Consider the following 22,607-nt stretch of genomic DNA (forward strand, 5'->3'; position numbering starts at 1 on the left):
TCTTGTGGGGTGTTCCCGGTCTGCAGTGGTCAGTATTTATCAAAAGCGGTCCAAGGAAGGAACAGTGGTGAACCCGTGTGATCCAATCCAACAGAAGAGCTACTGTTGCTGAAATTGCTGAAGTAGTTAATGGCTGGTTCTGATACATTTACATTTCTGGCTTTTGTCAGACGCTCTTATCCAGAGCAACATACAAAAGTGGTTTAAAGTCTCTATCAGTGACTATATTAACACTGGTTCAGTAGGTTACAGACTTAGGATACTATTAGCCTAAAACTGAGTTGTTTTTTATTGTTTATTTTGTTAAATATGTACAATACATAAGGTGATAGAAAGGTGTCAGAATACAGTGCATCACAGTTTGTTGTGTATGACAGACCAGTCAAGGTGACCATGCTGACCCCTGTGCACCACTAAAAGCACCAACAAAGGGCATGTGAGCATCAGAACCGGACCACAGAGCAGTGGAAGAAGGTGGATCTGATGAATCACATTTTCTTTTACATCACGTGGATGGCCGGGTGCATGTGCATCACTTACCTGGGGAACACATGGCACCAGGATGCACTATGGGAAGAAGGCAAGCCGGCAGACGCAGTGTAATGCTTTGGGCAATATTCTGATGGGTAATCTTGGGTCCTGCCAACCATGTGGATGTTACTTAGACACATACCACCTACCTAAGCATTGCTACAAACCATGTACCCCCTTTCATGGAAATGGTATTCCCTGATGGCTGTGGTTTCTTTCAGCAGGACAATGCACTGTGTAACAAAACAAAAATGCTTCAGGAATGGTTTGATGAGGACATGAGTTTGGTGTTGACGGCCTCAAGATCTCAACCTAATCGAGCACCTGTGGGATGTGTTGGACAAACAAGTCCGATCTATGGAGGCCCCACCTTGCAACTTAAAGGACTTAAAGGATCTGCTGCTAGAAACCACACCAAAACAATATTAGGCAGATGGTCATAATATTATGGCTGATCGGTGTATCTGCCTAAATGCTTGGCAGAATTCCTACAGCATTCATATGGATTTCTTTTGACTAATGATGAGCTGGAGGGAAAACGAAATGCACTCTGCCTACTGCAGAAAAAAAAAAACCTTTCACTAACACACATATTTCACTCAAAATGTCAGCTGATAACCTATGACTCAGAGGAGCACACACCTGTTCACACACTTAACACTGGAAGCAAATGTAATGAGTGTGTGTGTGCCTGCGTGTGTGTGTTACTAGTCTGCCATTAAACAAAACACTGTCAAAATATAGTTATTGCCATCTAAATATAGTTACTTCTTGATCATTAGCTCTGATTGTGTTTATTTCCATCTGCTACAGGCACAACCTACACCAACACAATTTCTCATTTAAATGCTAATATTCTTTACTAAACAGTATATGCTAATCTGCTCCTGTTACAGAGATGGAATCCACATCCATAAATATTCATAAAGAATACATGTGGATTGGTGCTTGTACAAGGGCAGATGTGTATTAGAGTTTCACGCTGATTACATTCCAAACAGAAACAGAGACAGACAAGCTGAAAAATGTTCAAAGTTCTCCAAATCACCTTCTGTCAATGTCACTCCTACTCACTCAGGAAACTGAATAAAATGAAATCAAGTCAAGCTTTTCACTGCAAATGAATTGTGATGTATATTTGCTTTTTATTTAGAGAATATCTAAAGTGTCATAACTACAGCAATTTAGAAAACGCAAACAAACAAAAGAGACCATCAGAAACCTGGCAACTTGTTAAATGTCATATTCGTAGGATTTTTGTTAGGATCCCTAAAATGTCCTTTAGAACAAATTCTCTGAATTGGGAGAAAAATTGTCTGAATTGCTGCTGAGAAAAGTGGAAAGATCAATCAGAGGCACTGCAGAAGCACTGAGCATAGCCAATACAGCAATTTGGAAATGTACTCAAGAAGAGAGAAGCCACTGTTGTACATCCAGTCTAATTGGGATTAACATCATTCAGCCCAAAAATAAACCGAAAACACATTGCCAGCACAGCTTCAGACTTTATCAGAAAGCAGCAGTTTGGTGATCTCAATCTCAAAAAACATTCTTTTCAACCCTTTTGAGCATAAAAGCATCTCACAGCACAGTGTACCGTGAACCCGTGGTTTGAGGTTCAACATGTTGGGAGATCTGAGATGGGGTTTTTTTTTGGCTCATCACATGTTTGAGTTACCGTAACATTCCTGTCTGCTCAACACACTCTTCTGAATACATTTCTAGACTGGCCAAGACTACTCCTGTCCCAGAGTCGTGCATTTCACTTCCTGTAAAGGAGAGTGAGGGGAGACAGAACTCCCTGAAAATCAATAAGTGGAAGAAGCTGAACTACGAGCCTGGAAATACTCAACAAAATTCAACAGTTTGGTGATGTTGCTACAGTAACTCAAATACTTTTCAAGCTTACTGAAATTTTCTGAATTGCTCAATTTTCTAATGGGAAACATCAGGAGTGAGCGTCAGCACAAGCAACGGTGCGATGGTGAAAGGTTTCTGCACCAAAATTAAAATCATTTAAATGTCTGTTATGACTAAAAACATCATTGCAGTGTCAGCAAAACAACTGTATGACGTGCTGTAAGCGATTGACAGATCTAATGGCAGGAAACAAATGGTCATTTGTAAGTGCGCTCAAAAAAATCAGGGCTTTAAAAAGTTTCCAGAGAAACAGAAGATTTTGTAGAAGCTGTGTTCGAGTTGGCTGAACAGATAACGAAGCACTTTTGTCCAAAACATTCTGCTGCAATATTCATTGATTTTTATCAGTTCTGTAATGCCTATAAAAAGGGTTAAGTAATTCTTCTTAACAGTGACTTCAGACAAATTTGGGTCCTAATTCGTTGAAAAGCCAAGCTTTGTACAATAATCACCCAGATCTGCACTGCTTATTAATGGTGCGTGTGTGTTTGTCTATCAGGGATGATTTGTGACTCCTGGGTAACCATGCACCATTTCTCCTCTATTAGGAAGAAGCTCAGGAGCAGATCTCCACATCACCCATCGCCTTCATTAAAGCCTGCCTGTAGTTCTGACTCTTTCATATCAAATGCTGGCACCCAGATCCGGAGGATCCCTCCAATCATGAGACAGGATACAATTATCACCACACTCTCCCTCTTTCTCTTTCTCTCTCTCTCTCTCTCTCTCTCTCTCTCTCTCTCTCACATACACACACACACACACACACACACACACACACACACACACACACACACACACACGGTGAGTTCGTCTCACCAGACTTCATTAAGGATTTAATACCAGTCTGTACGACCCCTGACACTCAGCCATGACGCATGTGAAGTCTGAGTCAGATGGGAAGTGTGTGTGTGTGTGTGTGTGTGTGTGGAAGTAGTTTCCACCTGGAGGATGCAGACAAATTGGTGATATTTAGAACTCCAGGCATCTTCATTGAACTTTATGACCCATATCTGTGTGCATATCTTTAAATATCTAACAATTACATGTTGATAAATCTAACACCTATGATGTAAAGCTGTAGTGGATACTGCACAAAAATCCCCCACTGCAAATATACTGTACACCTGCACAAGAGATTGAAAGGTCTGGAATGGTCTTGTGTAATATTTAATTTTTTACCTGATTACAATTTTCAAAAATATTGCACTAAATGATTTAATTGTTTAAAGCATTAATCTGACAAAGACAGGAAGACGAGAACCATTTCAGAAGAGTAGGCGAGAACATAATATTACCAGCTTTGTTGTGTAATATCCACATAATCATCTTTATCTTTTTTTGCTATTGATGAGAGCACAGTTGTATAACAAAAAAGAAAAGCTGTGTATTAATCACTTTCTAATTCTCGTTACCATAAACGTTATTTAGAAAATGTTAGTTTAGAAACACGTCATGGTTGACTGAATCTTTTGGGGTCAAACTGTTTGTTCTCTTTTCATTGGCTTAATTATTTCTAATTTTATCCCAGTTGAACATTAATTGATAGATTTTATTTCACATGAATGAACTCAAAATATTGTTTGTGAGAAGAGAGGAAGGGGACGGAGCTTCCAGCAATTGTGTGTTAATATCAGAATGTTTAAAATACACATTTTTGTTCGCACATTTGTTCATCTATAATTTTAGGAGACGAAAACCTCCCTTTTGTGCAAGTGCGCTCTGATGTGTTTTCGTGGAGCTCCTGCACAAAATGCCTGGAGACTGACATGCTGCTAATATAATCAGAGATCAACTTCACTGGATATTGTGGCCACATAATATGAAGCAGGGATGATGATACTGTTCTATTATATTACACTGGCCTAGTCTGGAGTAATCAATGGTCATCATAACGCTATTATGATTCGAGGAAATTAAAAAGTGAAGGGCAACCAGACAGGTGAATTAGCATGAAGGAAGAAAACTAAACACTAATCCAACTTTCTTATGGGATCTTATAAAAAATGCCTGTTTATTTCCTTCTCTGCTGCATATCTGTTTCTTTCTGTCTGTCTGTCCGTCTCTCTCTCTCTCTCTCTCTCTCTCTCTCTCTCTCTCTCTCTGTCCTGTATCAGCCCTTGGCTGATCTGAGTTGCTAGTCCTGAAACACTACAGTCGTCTAACCCAGGGAGTTTGGTGCAACTTCATGTCTGCTGTCAACTACATGACTATTTTAAAATTTCTATCATTGCTTTTCCATTTTATGAGTGCGATTTAGTGTAACGGAGGCCAGTGGTAGGTGCTGTACAAGTAAACCTCACTCCCCTGATCTCAAAAGGCGCACTAGCGACTGACGCTAGTGGCTGCAGTCTTTAGCCTCCTTGTTTGTGTGCCCACCTCCCATGCCAGAGAACCGTGTTCAAGATTAGAGCGGGTGTGAGTAAGGGGGGGGGGGGGGGGTTACATTACCGGTCCCTTTGGACCAGAGAAGGTCAATTGCCTCAAAATGTCATTGTCGAATTCCTGTGCACAGCAGGTGGAAAAGAAAGTGCTCAAACTTATTATTTTTTTTATTTAAATGCAGAAGCTGTTTCCATGCTTCATGTTTCTACACTGTTCAGGACTCGTCATGTTACCGATGTTCCTGCTTATGAGTAAGGGAACAGTAGGCATTTTGAATCAATCAGCTCAGGAACCAAGCGAGCAAATCCGTTCAAGCGCTTGGCTTACAATGTGCTGCTCGAGCCGCCTAATGAGCAGCCACCTTATTTTAATCAATCACATTTCATACTGCCTAATTAACACTGATGGAGACGGAGCAGAGCGAGCGATCAAACACTACCCACTCACACACATGCAGGGAAACATGTACACATGGACCTCATATCTAGATCTTGTCAGTTGCAACTGTGTGATGTGTGTGTGATGTGTGTGCATACTCTGGGTGAGTTCTGGGTTTGCTCAAAAACTCAAGTAATCAAGTGCAGCTGCATGATTATACACATAACAAGCCAAACTTTGTTACATAAGCCATAGACTGCATTAAAACTTCAAGCCTTTCAATGTAATCTATAGTGAAAGTGTGTGTCTGTGGATGAGAGAGCCTTAGTGTGTGTGTGTGTACATGTGTGTGCCATCTTTTGGTTTGTAAGAAAGGAATAAAATCTGTGTGCTGTGAGAAAATTAAGCTCATGGATAATATGTCATGACAGGATGTAAGTTTTTCATTTTGTGTGTGTGTGTGTGTGTGTAGGCAGTCAGGTTTAAATTAGAAGCAGTTGTACAACTTACATTGTTCCTCTCAAAGCATTCAACCTCATGACTTCAAGATGAAATATTCTGCTAATGTTGGAGAGATACACTACAGTATATGGAAAAGAAAGACCTGAGACCTGACCTGAAAGAGTAAAAACGACTGACACTGAACAGATCGATCTTAATGTGTGTTTGTGTTGGAGATGAGTGTGTGATGAGATCATACTGTGTAACACATTTCAACATCACTTCACTGTCTGACCCTAATGAATGGCCAAGGGGGCAGGTGAAGAAGTGGCGTCTCACACTGAAGGCCAACAGAGTCCTGACTCATTTAATATCAGACTTCATTTGTTTATACAGATTGAAAACGTCCCATAAGTACATTTCCTTTCCGTAATGCCAGGGTTAGGACACAATGGCTAAAACATCAATCAGACTTGTTTTAGTGATATTAAAGGAGAAGTTCACTTCCAGAACAAAAATTTACAAATAATTTACTCACCGCCTTGTCATCCAAGTTCATGTCTTTCTTTCTTCAGTCAAAGAAATTATGTTTTTTGAGGATTTTTCTCCATATAGTGGACTTCTATGGTGCCAGCGAGTTTAAACTTAAATGCAGTTCCAAAGGGCTCTAAACAATCCCAGACAAGAAAGAAGGGTCTTATCTAGCCAAACCATCTGTCATTTTCCTAGAATAATAAAAAAATTGTATACTTTTTAACCACAAAAACTCGTCCAGCACTAGCTCTGGGATGTGCGTTCGTGACACTACGTAATCACGTTGAAAGGTCCTGCGTGATCTAGGCGGAACTACAGACCCAGTGTTTACTAGTGTGGAGAAGGAGGACCGCTCCGAAGTTATACCGAGATATTTTACAAAATAGCTTGAGAAATGAATGTTTTATTTTTCAGTATCTTAAAAAGGATTAATCTGTGGAGAGGATTTTTTTTTTTAAAAATAAGGAAGGGAGTAAGTCCTATTGACTCACACTCCATACCAGTTGGTGGCGGAAATGCACCATTTTGTTGTTCGTCATCCGCCAATAAATCTCAAGAAGTTGTTGTTTTTGTTTAAAATGGTCTGTTCGTGTATATGCCCCAAGTGTGGAAATTGTTTTAAACCTAAAAGATTACGTCCGCTTGGAAACAACGCGACTGCTCACAAATTTCCTTTAAAAAATCCTAAGTGATTGAAGCTGTGGTTGCTCGCTCTGCACCTGGATATCAACACACCCAGACATTCTCCTTCTACCTTTTTGTTAGTAAAAAGCGTTTGACTTATTTGCACTTCCTTGGGCTTTCCACATTCGCTTTGTGAACACTGGGTCTGTAGTTCCGACCTATGTCATGCTGTGACCGTTCGACATGATTACCTAGTGTCACGGACACGCATCCCAGAGCTAGTGCTAGACGAGCTTTTGTGGTTAAAAAGTATAAAATTTTTTATTTTTCTAAAAAAATTAGGATAATTTTGCTAGATAAGATCGTTTTGATAGATTCGTTTAGAGCCCTCTGAAGCTGCATTTAAACTGCATTTTGGAAGTGCAAACTCATGAGCTCCACTGAAGGCCACTATATGGAGAAAAATCCTGAAATGTTTTCCTCAAACAATTTCTTTACGACAGAAGAAAGAAAGACCTGAACATCTTGCTTGACAGCGGTGTGAGTGAATTATTTGTAAATTTTTGTTCTGCAAGTGAACTTCTCCTTTAATAAAGGTGGATCTGCCTGATGTAAAAAAAAAAAAGTTTTAAGTCATAAATAAATCCAACAGAATTGACTATTGTTAAGTAAAACAGACTAAAATACATGCACATGGAAAATATTAGTAATAATTTTAGTAAAGTAATAAATCTAATGTGAGCTAAATGGCTTTTTGACCAAGCACCTTTCGATTTTCAAAAACCAAACATCTAAACTTTTCTCTCATGAAGCAAGAGCTAAATATTACAGCTGCAAAGTATCTAAATGCCTGTAGTGATCAAGGTCTATTCAACTACATCGTTAGATTTAAGCTTCCTCTCCATGCTTAAAGAAAGCTAGCAACTCACCAGAGTACTGTAGGTGGAAACACTCCAGAGTTATCCTGAACAAAACACCACCACTGCTACGTCATCTGTTCATTGGTCTCAAAGTAGTAAGTAAGCTCCGGGTTGGTTGCTGGAAATTTCCGTACCCTTTGACTCCTGGGACACTACATGTAATAATACTTTCTTTTGACTCTTTCTTTAAGGACATTCTGACATATGATTGGTCAGTCATATTATTACTAGAGTTGGAGTTATTATTTAAGTGTTACGCTCCTTCTCCCAGTAGAAGTGGCTTCATTTTATGCATTGATTTTATTGGCAGGCTAATTTGATCATTAAGACCTGTGTGTAGATATGTTGTGTGGTCACTCAGTGTGTGTGTGTGTGCGCGTGTGTAACTCACCAGCTTGCGTTGACACCAACCACAGACGCCGCACAGAGCCACCAGCCAAACAGCACACACTGTTACTGCCAATGACACCAGGAACACACTCAGTGCCACTGAGCCTGTGAATCACACACACACACACGCGCACACACACAGAGTGTTAATGACTGGCAGAGGGGGAAAACGTTTACAGAATGTTTCTAGCCAATGTGCAAAAAGTCAGTGTGTTACGGGTCAAGTGTGTGTCCAGTACAACACTGAATAAAGGCTGTGATATATAATTATTATATTACAATATTATTAACTGAATTTTCAGTTTCTACCATAAACGCTGTTGGAAGTGAGGTACAACATGATACCATTTAAGAACCATTTTGATCATTCAGACACTGATGCTGAATTTTAAAAGGTGTATGTTATAAATCTGCTCTTCAGACACACACACACAATTTCCAGGCTTGTAGGTTTCCTAAATCATATTAGTGTTTAGTTAATTTTGGGCAAAAACACCCCACATTCATTCTGAGAAAAAAAAACAAACAGATGCACTGTTATGAACATTTTCCACTACGTATCTGTATATTGGCTTTTCAGATTATAATAACATACATGATTTAAAACCATTAATATAAAAGAAGGATTATCTGTTAACAGAAGGAACATACACATGACAAGCACGAAGACTGAGTTGACAAAGTGGAAAATGGAATTGGAGCAATGATATGTGCAGAGAGAGAGAGTCTGAAGCCTCACAGTTCACTACAATTACAGCGTCTAAATGTCTGTTATCTCTAGCTTGATGCACACACATCTATTATTCTGCCTTTTTTAGTACAAATGTGGACACTCACCCCCATTACACTCCCACCAACACACACACACACAGGTCTTGTAAGTGGAGGCTAGAGCTGGCTGTGATTGTGTCAGATGGCAGGCAGGCCAGTCTGGAGAGCAGGCTGTTGGGATCAGCTCTGATAATGAGTGTGTTCTGTCTGGCTGTTCTTACACAGCCCCACAAACACACACACACACAGACACGCACGCACGCACACAAATAAAAATAAGCAAACATTGTATAAGTAACTGTAAAAGAAAGATGTGTGAAACAAAAGGGGAAAGGGGAATTAAAAGAAAGAAATATAAAGAAAAAAACAAAGTGACTGAGACAAGAAAAAAGAGAATAGGTGAGAAAGAGAATAGGTGGGTGAGAGAGAGAGAGAGAGAGAGAGAGAGAGAGAGAGAGAGAGAGAGAGAGAGAGAGAGAATCTGACAAACTCTGATTAATGAACACATGCAGGATGAAGGTAGAGTTGCACCAAGAATCAGATTTATTTCCACAGTAAGCATGGAAGGAAACTATAATCCTCTATTGCACTTGCACAAACTGACTGTGTGTGTGTGTGTCCATCTATATAGAACAATATTACTCCTTTTCTGTTTTAGCTCAACCTTGAAAACTGAAAGAGCTGGACCCTATGACTAAAGAGACTAAAATACAGACAGACCTGTATAATATTATATATATATATATATATATATATATATATATATATATATATATATATATATATATATATATATATATATATATATATATATATATATTATTCTCACTGACTTAACATGTACTCTATTTTTAGCTGAGCGCTATCAGCTGTGATAAAACAACAGGCTTTCAAACACCCAGCTCATCATCACCATACCAGTCTGGGAACAGTTCCAACACGGCTGCTCACACTGGAACATGCACATCCAACATCTTCACCCTCAATGCCACTGGAGGTTATGTTTTACTCTACTTGCTAACACTGAACTCCCATGTCAGAATGTCAGAAGCATTTTATTTCTTCTAAAGAACAGAAACTGACGTTGGTCTCTTCCGGCCATAACTCACACATACTCAGCTGTTCCTCATCACAGCCCACATCTACAGCAAGTTTCAAAATAACACTAAGGCAGACAGACCTCTCTGACTATACGACTGCGACCAGTCAGGAATTTGCTTCGTCCAAGACACATTAAGTCAAACAAATACATCTATTTAAAATGCTGAGTCACAGGGTGGCATTACACACTCAGTGTTCCAGATGTCACGGCTGTGTCTAGTGTCATTGTGATTGACAAGGGATAAGGAATCTGCCCCTCCCACTCAGAGAATCTGATCTGGAAATACTGCATCTGTCATTTTGGCACTGTCATGTGACCTACAATGTCAGATTGTTTTTTTTAGTTTAAACCTTCAACAAGGAACAACATTTAATATCTATCGCAATTACACTCAGCTCTTCCACACCACTCCTGCAGCATTATGGGAACACACAGTGTACCTTGGTTCCATCCTGCAGAATCTCAGCAGAAGCAGCAGGCATTCTGGATATTTTTCACCTACTGTTTTATAAACACTGAAAATTCAGACATACTTCTCCTTTGGCATAGTGTTCTTTTGCTACTGTATAATAGGGTAGTCCAAATATTCGGAAACAGCTACAGTCAAATTTTCTCTACATTTGCCTTGATGTCTGTGGCATCATTAGGATGCTTATTCTTACTGTTATCACTTACATTACACTTCCATATTGTCAGCAAGTAACACATTATATTTTTGCCACATGGCACATCCTAATAGACAGACAGACTATCTGCTATAGAAATATCCCAATGCCTTTTGTTTGACTCATCCTAAACACTCACCTCTACACTGACGAGTGTGTGTGTGTGTGTGTGTCTAAAGACAGAGACAGATAGATTCTGTGTTTAACTTAAACAAGACCACAGGGCATAAAGCACCAATCAATCCACACAGCTGGTTTCATCTGAAGCATGCTGCAGACCAGAGTGGGTGATCTTTTCTCCCCTCCACACACACACCTCAATCTTTTCTCGAAGGTGGAGCATGAAATAAAGTGTCAGTATAATGGATCTTGACCCCACAGAGACGAGATGGAGTGAAGGTAAACGACAGAAGGAAATCTGCTCTCGAGACTGAGAGACACACAGATGGAAACGTGATGAGATCTAAATGAGGCAAACTGTCCCTGGTGGTGAGACTCTGTCTCTTTCTCTCTCTCTCTGTTTCACTATGTTTCTCTCTTTGTTTCTCTCTCTCTCTCTCATAAACCAATGGTACAGATCTTTAATCTGTATCTCAAGGTTCAGCTTAAAACAGCAAGGTTGTAATATGTACACACACACAGACACACACAGGGTGTAGGTTTTGCTTGCACAGACATGAATTTCTGCTGTTCTGAATTCTGTAAAAATGTAAAATTCTATGTATGTGATATTAACAGTGCTAGACATGAAGAGAAGCCTAGTTGGAAACATAGTGAGTTATCAGATGCAAGCATAAAGCTGTTCTGATCAGACGATCATCCAGACACCCCTAATGATATGAATATAGCGGTCCTCTTGGTTAAAGAAGCTCTCAGGGCCTGCATTCAAAGTGCTTGTTCTGGGTACAGGCCAACTTCTTCAGAAGCGTAATTACAGGAAGCCAGAAGTTTAAACAACTACAATCATGCTTGGGTTCAGACTCTCTGTGTGAATTACACTTCTGTAATAAGAGAGAGGAGAAACTCTGGCACAGTGGTTTAGAGGGGATAATGCATCAATACATAGATATAGAACACAGAGCAGATGCATCAGTTTTAAAGATAAAATAAATAAATAAATAAATAAATAAATAAAGAGTAAAAAAAAATAACCACCTAAAAACATTTAAAAACACTGAAAAACAATACCTGTTCACAAGTGTATTATTATTTTACGCTGTGTTTACATTATTGAACAACAAATTTATAAAAGTATGCTGAGATGCTTTTTTGCTCACCGGCTTGCAAAGAGTGACTATAAGAGTTATTGTATCCTATATACGAGTTACAGCATGGCGTTTCCACCCACAGAACTGTCTTGTTTTTGACTGTTGTGTGTGAAAATCCTTCCGTTTATTTTTGTTTAGTTTAAATACTCAAACCAGCCCATCTGGTACCAAACAACCAGCCCACAGTTACAGTCAGAGTCACAGAGATTTTTTTCCCATTCTGATAAATTATGTGAACATTTACCAAAGCTCTTGACTTCATCTTATGCTGTTGCCACATGATTGACTGATCAGATAAATCCATGAATGCACAGATATTCCTAAAAAAGTGGACAGTGAGTGTCTATAGATATGTAGGCATTTAGTGGTGAACAGAGTCTGGGATGAGTGTTCAATATTGCTAGTACAGTTAGCCTTCAGTGCTAATATACTAAAAGGAACAACCCATTTCCACACTTTAAAATGTATTAAAAATTAATCCTACTATTGATTAAAGAATAAATAGTATACTATATTCTCTATATTATACTGTATATTGTGTGCTATAGGCTACATTTCTCAGTGGTGCTGGGCAGATGCTACACACCACAAGCAACATGCTAAGCTAGCCTGAGTACAGCATGTGAATCTATAGAACTGAAACATCAATGAAAGGAGTTAGCCTTGCTGTTTTTGAATGTCCAAAGCAACACATTATTGATATTTATGACTCCATACTGAGATTTGATTGCCAGTGTACTGTACATGCTTAAAGCCCCGAGGGTCTACAAACCAACCTAGCGGAGCTCATCTGCCTTGCTGTGTGTGCGTGATAGTGAGTGCATGTAGATAATTAGTCTGGCTTTATTAGCAGCAGTGCAGTTTGCTGAGCAGAGCTGCCATGCTAGACAGCCTCTGGGATGCAGGATGAGGATGTACTTGACATGGTGAGGGCAGCACTTTAGAGAAACAGCAGCTACGACACACACCACGAGACGTGTCTGTGTGCAAGGTTGAGTGGGAGTGTGTTTAAAAAGATCTTCTAATGTCAGATGCTAAAGAGCACAGGGATGCAGACACTGACCCACTAACAGTCCTTAATGAAATCTTCCCACTGAGGTAAAAACACCCAAGTCTGTTTGCTGCACTCCCACATTCTCCTTCTATAAATAATGACCTTATAGTGGAAGGTGTTACTTCAAGCCTATGACCTACAAATGCTCAGAAAATGTGTAACACATCACGATCTGCACAAATCAATATACTGCAATACAGTGAAGGATCAGGTTTGGACTGTGCCGCTGAGGTGAATAATGACTTGGGCCCAAAATCTACTATATTAAGTCACTTAATACATGGCCTCCAGTTCACTATTTGACAGGATCAGCCGACAAGGTCTACGCTCTTTGACATTTTGCTTAATGATATTGATGACGCAATGCCAGTGACTCTGATACATTTATACATCATTCAAAGACTGAATTACTGTGTAATATTGTCAATCATCTCCATGCCTACATTTCTGTGGCCACAATGGTCTAATTCGATTGACTACTCACTTTCAATGTGTCTCATTCATTTTAAAAGATAAATTATTGCCATGAGAAAAGCAGTTTGTGGCCACATAATAGATTTTAAGAAACTCAACTCAGGGTCTATAATATATGACTTTTTATGTTATGTTTTATTAAAGAATAACCATCATAGAATAATCACCTCAGTCCTCTGTGCTTATCTTACCAAGTAAAATTATCTTGAATATAGTCAGAATTATTTCATATTTCATAAGATAACCTTATATATGGGTTAGGGTTATCAAATATATTTCCAAACCTTTGTACTAATTTCCAACTGTACATTCTCTTATTCTGTTGGCAGATGATTAGGGTTTTTTTTTCCATTTTTCAAGAAATAGCTTAAACAAACTAATTCGAGTCTATAACTAGATCTTACAATTGGTTTATTGTAATCATATAATAGGGTCACTAAATACTTTTAACTATATTCAAGATTTGTTCAGTACTATGATGTCCCCAACATGGCTCTGTAAATTGGTCCAAATCAGATTTTACATTTTGTTAAAACAAAAATAATAATAATCACCTGTATCTGACTTTCTAACCTGTTACTCATACATATCTTATATGTATCTTTGTGACCTCTGTCTAAACAATTACGTTAAAATATAATAAGAATCCTGATCTAAAAGTCCTGCCTTTGATCTCTTCTCACAGGGAATGCTTATTTACCTTTGTATTTATGGACTTAGAGCAAAAACGGCATTTTGAAAGAATGTACTGATTAAATTGGAGACATAAATGTGTCAGCTTTACACGATATAGTATAAAAATGATTCAAGTCTTTATAATTCGAGTCGCATATGTTTTTAATTCAAAACATCTGTGCGTCTCGACTCAGACTACAGTTTGTTTGACATTAAGAAGAGAATCTTCCTGCCCAAATAAGGAAACCAGTCTCCATTTAAATCGCATTTCTTCTGTTTTATCCTGTTATTCTGCAAAAAATGTGCACCATACACTTTATTCAGCTCACCATTACAGCAGAAGACCACATCAGGTTCCTCTTCCATCAGCTAGGAACAAGAATCTGTGTACAGGCTCACTGAAACTGGACAAGCCTGAGATTCCTGGTCCTGGCTGACAGAAGAGGAACCTGATGTGGTCTGCTCATGTAGCTCATCCACCTCAAGGACCAACATGTTGTGCATGATGAGATGAGATGCTATTCAGCTCACCAGTGATGTAAAGAGTGATTTGAGTGACTATAGACTTTGTCAGCTCAGACCAGTCTAGTGATTCTCTTCTGATCTCCCTCATTTAAAAGGTGTTTCAGCCTGCAGAACCTCTGCTCATTCAATGTTGTTTGTTTTTCACACTATCCATTGTAAGAAATTCCAGGAGATAACCAGTTTCTGAAGTACTCAAACCAGCCCACCTGTTACAAATAAACATGCCATGGTTAAATGACACTTTCCAGACCGTTATCTTTATCTGCAGGATATTTTGCATTGTGCTGCTGCCACACAATTGGCTAATTGGATCATTTCATAAATGTGCAGGTGTACAGGTCTTCCTAATATAGTTGGTGAGTCTGTTATTCACATACCATGTAGACTTAACCAAAATAATAGTCAGAGCCAAATAGCTGGTCCTGGAACAGCCCTGATCTCAATCAGCCTTGATCAGATTTATTTCATCTAAATGTCTCTGTGTAGGAGCTGAGGGCAGGTGTAGGTTGGTACCTGACAATTAACCTGCTGTTGGCAGCAAAAACATGACTTTTTTCTTGAGGAAAACTCATAATTACATCACAGTTCTTCGTTTAGATAAGGAATTAGGTTGCATTTCTAACTGTGCTATTATCTGATTAAGGTGTTTGAAAAAGCAATATATAAATAAAATTAGCTTTATACAGGCAATGGCATGGCTGTACATTTTAGCTTAATTTTAAATTCAATATCTTGAATATTTAAGACTCTGCACTATTTCAACATGATTACTGTAGGTCACTTTTCAATTTGAAGCAAATGTGTGAAACTATGTTAAGTCCTTTGTACAAAAGGTCAGATTTTCCTCGAGTCTTATCTCTTCCACCGAAGCGTGTTCACTACACACTCCAATGTGATTTGATTTAACATGCATCATTGGGTTTTACACAAACTTGCGGGGTCAACAGCACCCAGATTGCACACTGTTATTAAAGCAATAAGGAAATATCCCTTTGTAGACAATTGTCATGAAATCGCATCAAACCACATATGTATCCCACCAGTGCCAGCTGATGCATATATAATTGTAAATAAATTTAGGCAACAAGGGGATATGCAAACTGAAACGAATAGAAAGTAATGCAAAATAGAAACATTTTTACTAATGCTGAAAAAAACCTCACTGTATAAATGAGAGTGGAGTACAGTGTGTCCCTAACATACGTCATCAGACTCAACGACTATAGGGCCAATGAGAAGAGAAATGTAAGAGGCAATGTGTGTGTGTGTGTGTCCCCACAAGATTGTGAGCATTGAGCTGAGCAATGGTGACTAGTACAAACCTGCAGGGTAACAGTGAATAATGTCTACAGCAAGATGGCAAACAGCACACAAGTAGACAAACGTAGCCTCTGACCTTTATGCAGCTATGTCTGTCATTTCACAAAGACAAAAACATGGAAGGAAGGAGAGATGTTCTCCAGTGTTCTCCACCTTTTTCTCTACTCCCTATTCTAATATGACATTTATTTGAATCTGTCCTGCTAATTCACTCACTGACTAAGGGATGATAAGCCAAAGGAATGATACACAGAAATAAAATTGGACAGAGAGAGAGAGGAAGAGAATGTGCTTGTGTCTTTGAGAGGAGAAGATGCTGTAACCAAGAGCTAGAAAATTTGTCTTCTATTTATAAATATCTACGCATTCCCCACCCAGGATGAAGAGCCTCTCATCATTTGCATTTATACATCTGCTACATGTAAGCTTACATATTGCTGAAAAATGGCTCAGAATGATGCTTGAGCAACTTCTAACGATATGAGCATGATATTTTATTATTTCCTGGCATGACACACAGTGCATGAGGTCCCAGGTGCAGCACAGATGAGCACTATAACAGCATCTGAGCTCTGCACCTCTTGAAAATACTGTTACTGAACTCGAGGACCAGAAAATGTTGATAAACAAAAATAAACTCCATGACTGCACACACAGCAATGTGAGCAAAGCCTCTTCGGAGAGAATTACGTAACATGAACACTGAGCTATGTGTCATAGGTACAACAATGTTATAAAATGCATCACAGCTTTAGTGCATTAAGACAAGATTAATTTGGAAATTAGTTCTCCATCAGAGGCTCATTGTGATCTTAAAGAACTAATAAAGGTCCTTTATTAGGAGAAGAAATTGTGTACTCATTAACTTACTGACACAACAAAACAATACTGTAAGGATTGATATTAAAATATGTAGAAAGGGACAAGGACAGTGTGGTGTGTAGTGTGCTGCTTTTACTAAAGCAATAGCGTGCTTTGCGTTTACTATCATGATGTTTACATTTTCCAAATAAATTACTAGGTGATGATGATAATAATAATAATAATAATAATAATAATAATAATAATAATAGGCATGAGGATATATAAAAGAGGGGTTTTTTTACTCCTTGCATAGATTTGCTGCCATTAAGATGAACATATATTTTTCCCCAAAATGGTCTGAGATATGAGGAAGATATGATTTACATAGAACTGTGAAACTGTGACTTTAGCACAATGACATAGTAATAATCGTTTAACTGTTTACCCAGAAGCCAGAAAATGGAGTTTGCTCCTGATTTGTTGTGTTCATGTCGATCATTTCCCTAGCCTACTTGGGGTGATATATTCATAGAAAAGCTCCTAAAAAACAAAAATATTTTCTTCCACACAAATGTTTGATCATAATCATAATCATCATAATATCATTTGAAGATACAAACCTATTTCTGCTCTCTGAGATGCCAAAGTACTTGTTCATCTAAAAAGCAGCTAAAATCTGATTTTTGACCACTAAAATTCCTTGTAAGGTTATCAAACAGAAGGAAAAACCCACATCTCACATGGAGTCCTGACTCATTTTATATCAGACTCACAACCAGAAAATTGTTCATTTCTTTACACTGATTGAAAACGTTTCCATTTCTCCAACAGAACGGAACACCAGTGTACTGGTAAAAAGGGTTACGACATGCTCCAGATATCCAGTTGAGGTTCTTGTCACAGTGAAGTGCACTCGGATGATGTATAGTACCTGCTCTAAAACAACTGACTAAGCTGACCTGGTCATAATAATGTTTAGTGAGCATGTTACATAATGCTACATGAGCGTGATGCTACACATGATGGTGTGTGATACTTGAGTGGGTTCACTACAGATGGACTGTTCTCCAAGGTGATGAGTCCTTGGGTTAAACTCAAGCATCTTTTATTTGTGAAACAGTCACATAACTCCTTAAAAAAAAAGCCAAACAATCCATGCACATTGGCAACCGATGCTAAACTCTCGCTCTGCACCTTTTAACCAATACTTGCGTACCTCCTGGCAGATCTGCCCTGTCTCCCATTAGACATGTTGTCACTGCATCACATCTGCTTCTTATAGTTGGATAAAATTAGCACTTTGAAAGCTTAAAAAAAAAAAAGTGTGCGTTTTTTATTATTATTTTTATGGGTATTAGTTAAGTAGTCTTTATTTGTCACATGAACATTACTGCACAGTGAAATATCTCATCCTTGGAGGTTCTTGGTGCGCAGGGTCAGCCATGGTGCAGCGCCCCTGAAGCAGGGTGGGTTGGGGCCATGTTCAAGGGCCCAACGGTGGTAGCTTGGCAGTGCTGGGTGCTTGAACCCCAATCTTCCAGTCAACGACCCAGAGCTTTAACCATTTGTGCTACCACCACCGCTACATCCCCAACAGGGTTTTAGACTAAGAGGACTGACCTACTGAACCAGTATGAGGTGTTTATTGAAAGTAACTTCTGTACATAAAGTCACTTTAGATTAGTGTGTATCAAATGCCATAAATGTAATGTAAATGTATACACACTGAAGTGTTGAACCCCGTGTGTGAGTGGAGGAACACTAAGGAGGCAGAGTATTTACCCAGACTCATGTTTTTTCAGTCCCCGCTAGTTCATATTCCTTGACACACACATGAGTATTATTTTAGACTGCTATATATATGACTTATACATTATATATACACTCAGTAGTGTACACGACTGTTGGTGTTACAGCAGGTCTGGACTAAATAAAATAGAACTTGTATGATTATACCTAACACTTCTACACCTTCACAACATTTGCTGTTTTATTTCTTGTTAGAATTTTCTACATTACAGATTTATTTATACATTGTTCCATAGGTCTTAAAAAACAGCTTTAAAATAAAAAAAACATCAAGACTGCACTTATTTGTACCGTCCTCCGTTTCTGCTGAATTAGGTCAAAATGAAAGAACAGCCTGTGACACATTGTGTACAGTTCCAGACAAATGTCCATTTAACTGCACGTAGAAAAAAGCTTAACATTAGATATCTACTTTAAATGAGACTTTAAAAATAATCCCCTTTGTATTATTACCGACGTTTTATTTTCAATTTGGTTTATAAGGCTTTAGAAAATTTGGTACAATGCTGTTGTAATTACCTCTTAATTCTCTCTCCCTCACACACACACACATACAGACACACACACACAGCACATACATTATCTTATATGGCCCATAACTGAGTTCATTTGAAATTGACTTCATACAATCATTTCGTTTCTTTGTAATGTTAATAGGTCACCTTATTAAAAAAATTGATATGTACAAAACTGTTTCCATTTCTGAAATTCAGTTATATCACTGAGGGTCAGGTAGGAATCAAACCTGTTTGCATATACATCCACAGTCCACTTTCCAGCTTATGCACAGTGAAAGTCAAGCTAAGTAAAGCTGCTTTAAAGACTTTTTTTTTTCATTCTGATATTTCATGTGAACTTTATCTGAAGCTCTTGTCCTGTATCTGCATGGGTTTGTGCTTTGCACTGCTGCCACATTATTGGCTGTTTTGATAAGTGCATAAATCATTATTTATGTTCATTATGTCATGTTATATTGGGGTTTGACAAACACATACTGCCTATATAAACATCACTAAAGATATTGAAAATGTATTTGTAAACTTGTAATTGTAAACTAGTTTATAGCATATCTTACCATTTTTGTATAGATTAATATTTTTTTAACCTGGGGACACTGGGAACTAAATCCTTTTTAGTATACACTACCAGTCAAAAGTTTGGACACATCTTCTAATCCCATGGTCTTTCCTGATATTTCTTTCTTTCTACATTGTAAAACAATGCTGAAGGTGGCTGAAATACACAATAATCTCCTCTGAACAGTTGATATTGAGATATGTCTGCTACTGATGCTCTGTAAAGCCTTCATAACGGCTCTAATCTGAGGTGCTGTTAATTGGTGATTTCTGAGGCTGGTCACTCTAAATGAACTTCTCCTCTGCAGCAGAGGTAAATTTTGGTCTTGCTTTACTGGGATGGTCTTCATGTAAGCCAGTTTCATCATGGTGCTTCATGGGTTTTGCAAATGCACTTGACAATACTGTTCTTGCAAGAACTATTCCAGAACACCTGACCTTCGTGTCTTAAAATAACAACTGACTGTTTTTTGTTGTCGTTACATATGGATTAGTCCATGTGTGTTATTTCATAGTTTTGAAATCTCCAGTATTGTTCTAGAATGTAGAAAATAAATCCCTAAACAAAAAACACAGAATTAAAAGGTGTGTCCAAACTTTTGACTGGTAGTGTATCTATAGTGAAGATTCATAGTTCCTCAGATGCTGATTATTTTCTATGAACTGCACCCACTTGAACATACACTAGAACGTACTGTACATCACTATCACATGCATAATAATCTACTGCAGGTTTCCTCTGAGCCAAAATTAAACAAAGCCTAAATTAGGATTTGTGAGGAAGGGAAGCCCTGTTTCCGGGAGGTTGAGGGTTACTATAATTGACCATCATACAGAAAAAGAACACTCTGAGGTTTTTATAGTTCTTTTATTACCATGATGTATTGTGTTTTAACTCCCACTGAATTCACTAAACAGAACAACATCCATTGTACTCTTTCCATACTGCCATATCATATTAACCCACTTTATAGAGCTTATAAATAAGCATGTAAAAGCTTGTTTTTAGCTTCTCAGTACTATCTATATGAACGGAAATAATTTCTTCCAAATTTAGATTCTCAATAAATCAGTCAATTCCAAGTCAACTGATCTCTAAAATCAATTTCATCTCTAATTTTCTCGCCACAACTGATTGATTTCTGCATGTTCCTGCTCTTAAGCTTGTACTGTGAACTAGTGTACACTTTCTGAATTTCACATTCTTCATCAACATTATTTGTACTGTTTAAAAAATCTGTTAAAATCTTGATTTAACTCCTAATTTAATTCTCTTTTACAATCAAATGACAGCAAACATTTTAATCCTGCTTCAGTTTAATATATTTAACATGCTCCATTGCACCAAGTATTCATGTGAGCTGAAGTGATTTGTTACTGGCTGACAGGAAGTCACAAAGTGTGTACATGTTGTAGGTCTGGCAGTCTTGAATGGTCAACAGTGGAGGTTTTTTGTCATGTAATAAAATAATCTTTTGTATAGCTGTCTCTCCAGTCATGTTAATCAGCATATGTCTGTTAGAACTTTAATTAACGCTGGCTTAAAGGTCACACTTCCATGCTCTTTTAGCTGAAATCTCCCTCATTTTACATGATTTCCTAAAATCCCACCCGTCTTCCACCTCTCCCCCAAAACTAAACACTGACTGCTTTTGTTCGTCATTGTATTAGAAACCTAATCCTCACCTTCCAAAAATTTCCATCGCTCACCAACACAGCCAGAATGATGGTGGATGTGGATGTGGATGGAGTGAACATCACTCCCTCAGCATGTAGCAGATAATGAAGCAGCACTGACTGGAGATTGCATTAACCCTAATAGTATTGAAGGGTGATTTGTCAAACAGGAAAACCTGAAGATGAACATGCCCACGCTGCCTCTAGCCAGCAACATGATTACATTCAAGATCCTCTGAAAGACAGATCCAATTTGGTTCCCAAGCAAATAACAGCATTATTTGCCCAACAGCTTTAGCTTTTAGCAGAACATTTTTCTGAATGTCACAGTTCCAAGAACATTTACTTTGCTAACAGTTACGACATCTAGAGCTACGTCCCAAAAGACTATACACTATACACTGTGCAATATGCACTATACTGTACTCTAGGGCATGAAATTTAAAAGAGCAGTATTATCTGAAATAGAATTCTTAACAGTTTTTCTAATCGGAAGTAGAAGTCATTAGCCAGTGAATGACATCAAATCCACGTAATGCAACAAAACTAGCTTCAGCAGAATATGGTGAAAAATCACACATGGGCTAAATTAGAGACTTTTGTAAGATCTAAGAGGACACTAAAACTAAATTGTACAGGTCGCCCCGTCCCGTGTACACTATGTAAGAAAATCTGTGAGCGTTGAGTGATGGAGAGTCCAACATTCCACACTTTATTTCAGTTGACTGCATCATCCAGTTTTTAATTTTCTATTTTCTACTCAGAATATTTATACAATATAATGGCATAGACTAGTGCATAGGTATCTTATTTGCGACACATTTTGTGTTTCCCATTGTTGCAACACAGTCAAAAAAAACAAGGCCCAAACCACTCAAGCCATAAACCAGTCTATCCCCTAGTGTCTGGTAGGAGGTACTGCATCATGCAGACTGCATCCACTAGCAGACTGAAAAATGGTTTGTACTCTCAGGCAGTCTGAATCTTGAGTAGTGCATTATAACACTTAAACACTATATTACAGTATTACAGTTCTTGTGTTATACAGCTCCTTTTTGCACATTATACTGCACATACAAGAAAAATTACATTAAATATTGCGGTAAGCCTTTACAGTAACAGTACAGGAATAATCCTAATCTGATACCTGAATTAATACTTACTTCAAATAAGAACCTGTCAAACAACTAAACTAAATCAAACTGAACTTCCAGGTTTTAGGCTTCATTCTGGCAGCTCTGCATATCAGAAACACACAGCCATG

The 22,607-nt window shown here is 38.2% G+C and overlaps 1 protein-coding gene across 2 annotated transcripts in view; it reads right to left on the reverse strand.

Annotated features, from left to right (window-relative positions):
• Nucleotides 1–22,607, reverse strand: part of syt7a (synaptotagmin VIIa) — a 113,449-nt gene that overhangs the window by 56,135 nt on the left and 34,707 nt on the right. For both annotated transcript variants that reach the window (XM_058408088.1, XM_058408087.1), the window contains exon 2: nt 8,125–8,228. In XM_058408088.1, coding sequence (XP_058264071.1) covers nt 8,125–8,228 — 104 coding nt within the window. The remainder of the gene's footprint in view (nt 1–8,124; nt 8,229–22,607) is intronic.

Source organism: Hemibagrus wyckioides, linkage group LG14 (assembly GCF_019097595.1).
Source record: "Hemibagrus wyckioides isolate EC202008001 linkage group LG14, SWU_Hwy_1.0, whole genome shotgun sequence".
Taxonomy (NCBI): domain Eukaryota; kingdom Metazoa; phylum Chordata; class Actinopteri; order Siluriformes; family Bagridae; genus Hemibagrus; species Hemibagrus wyckioides.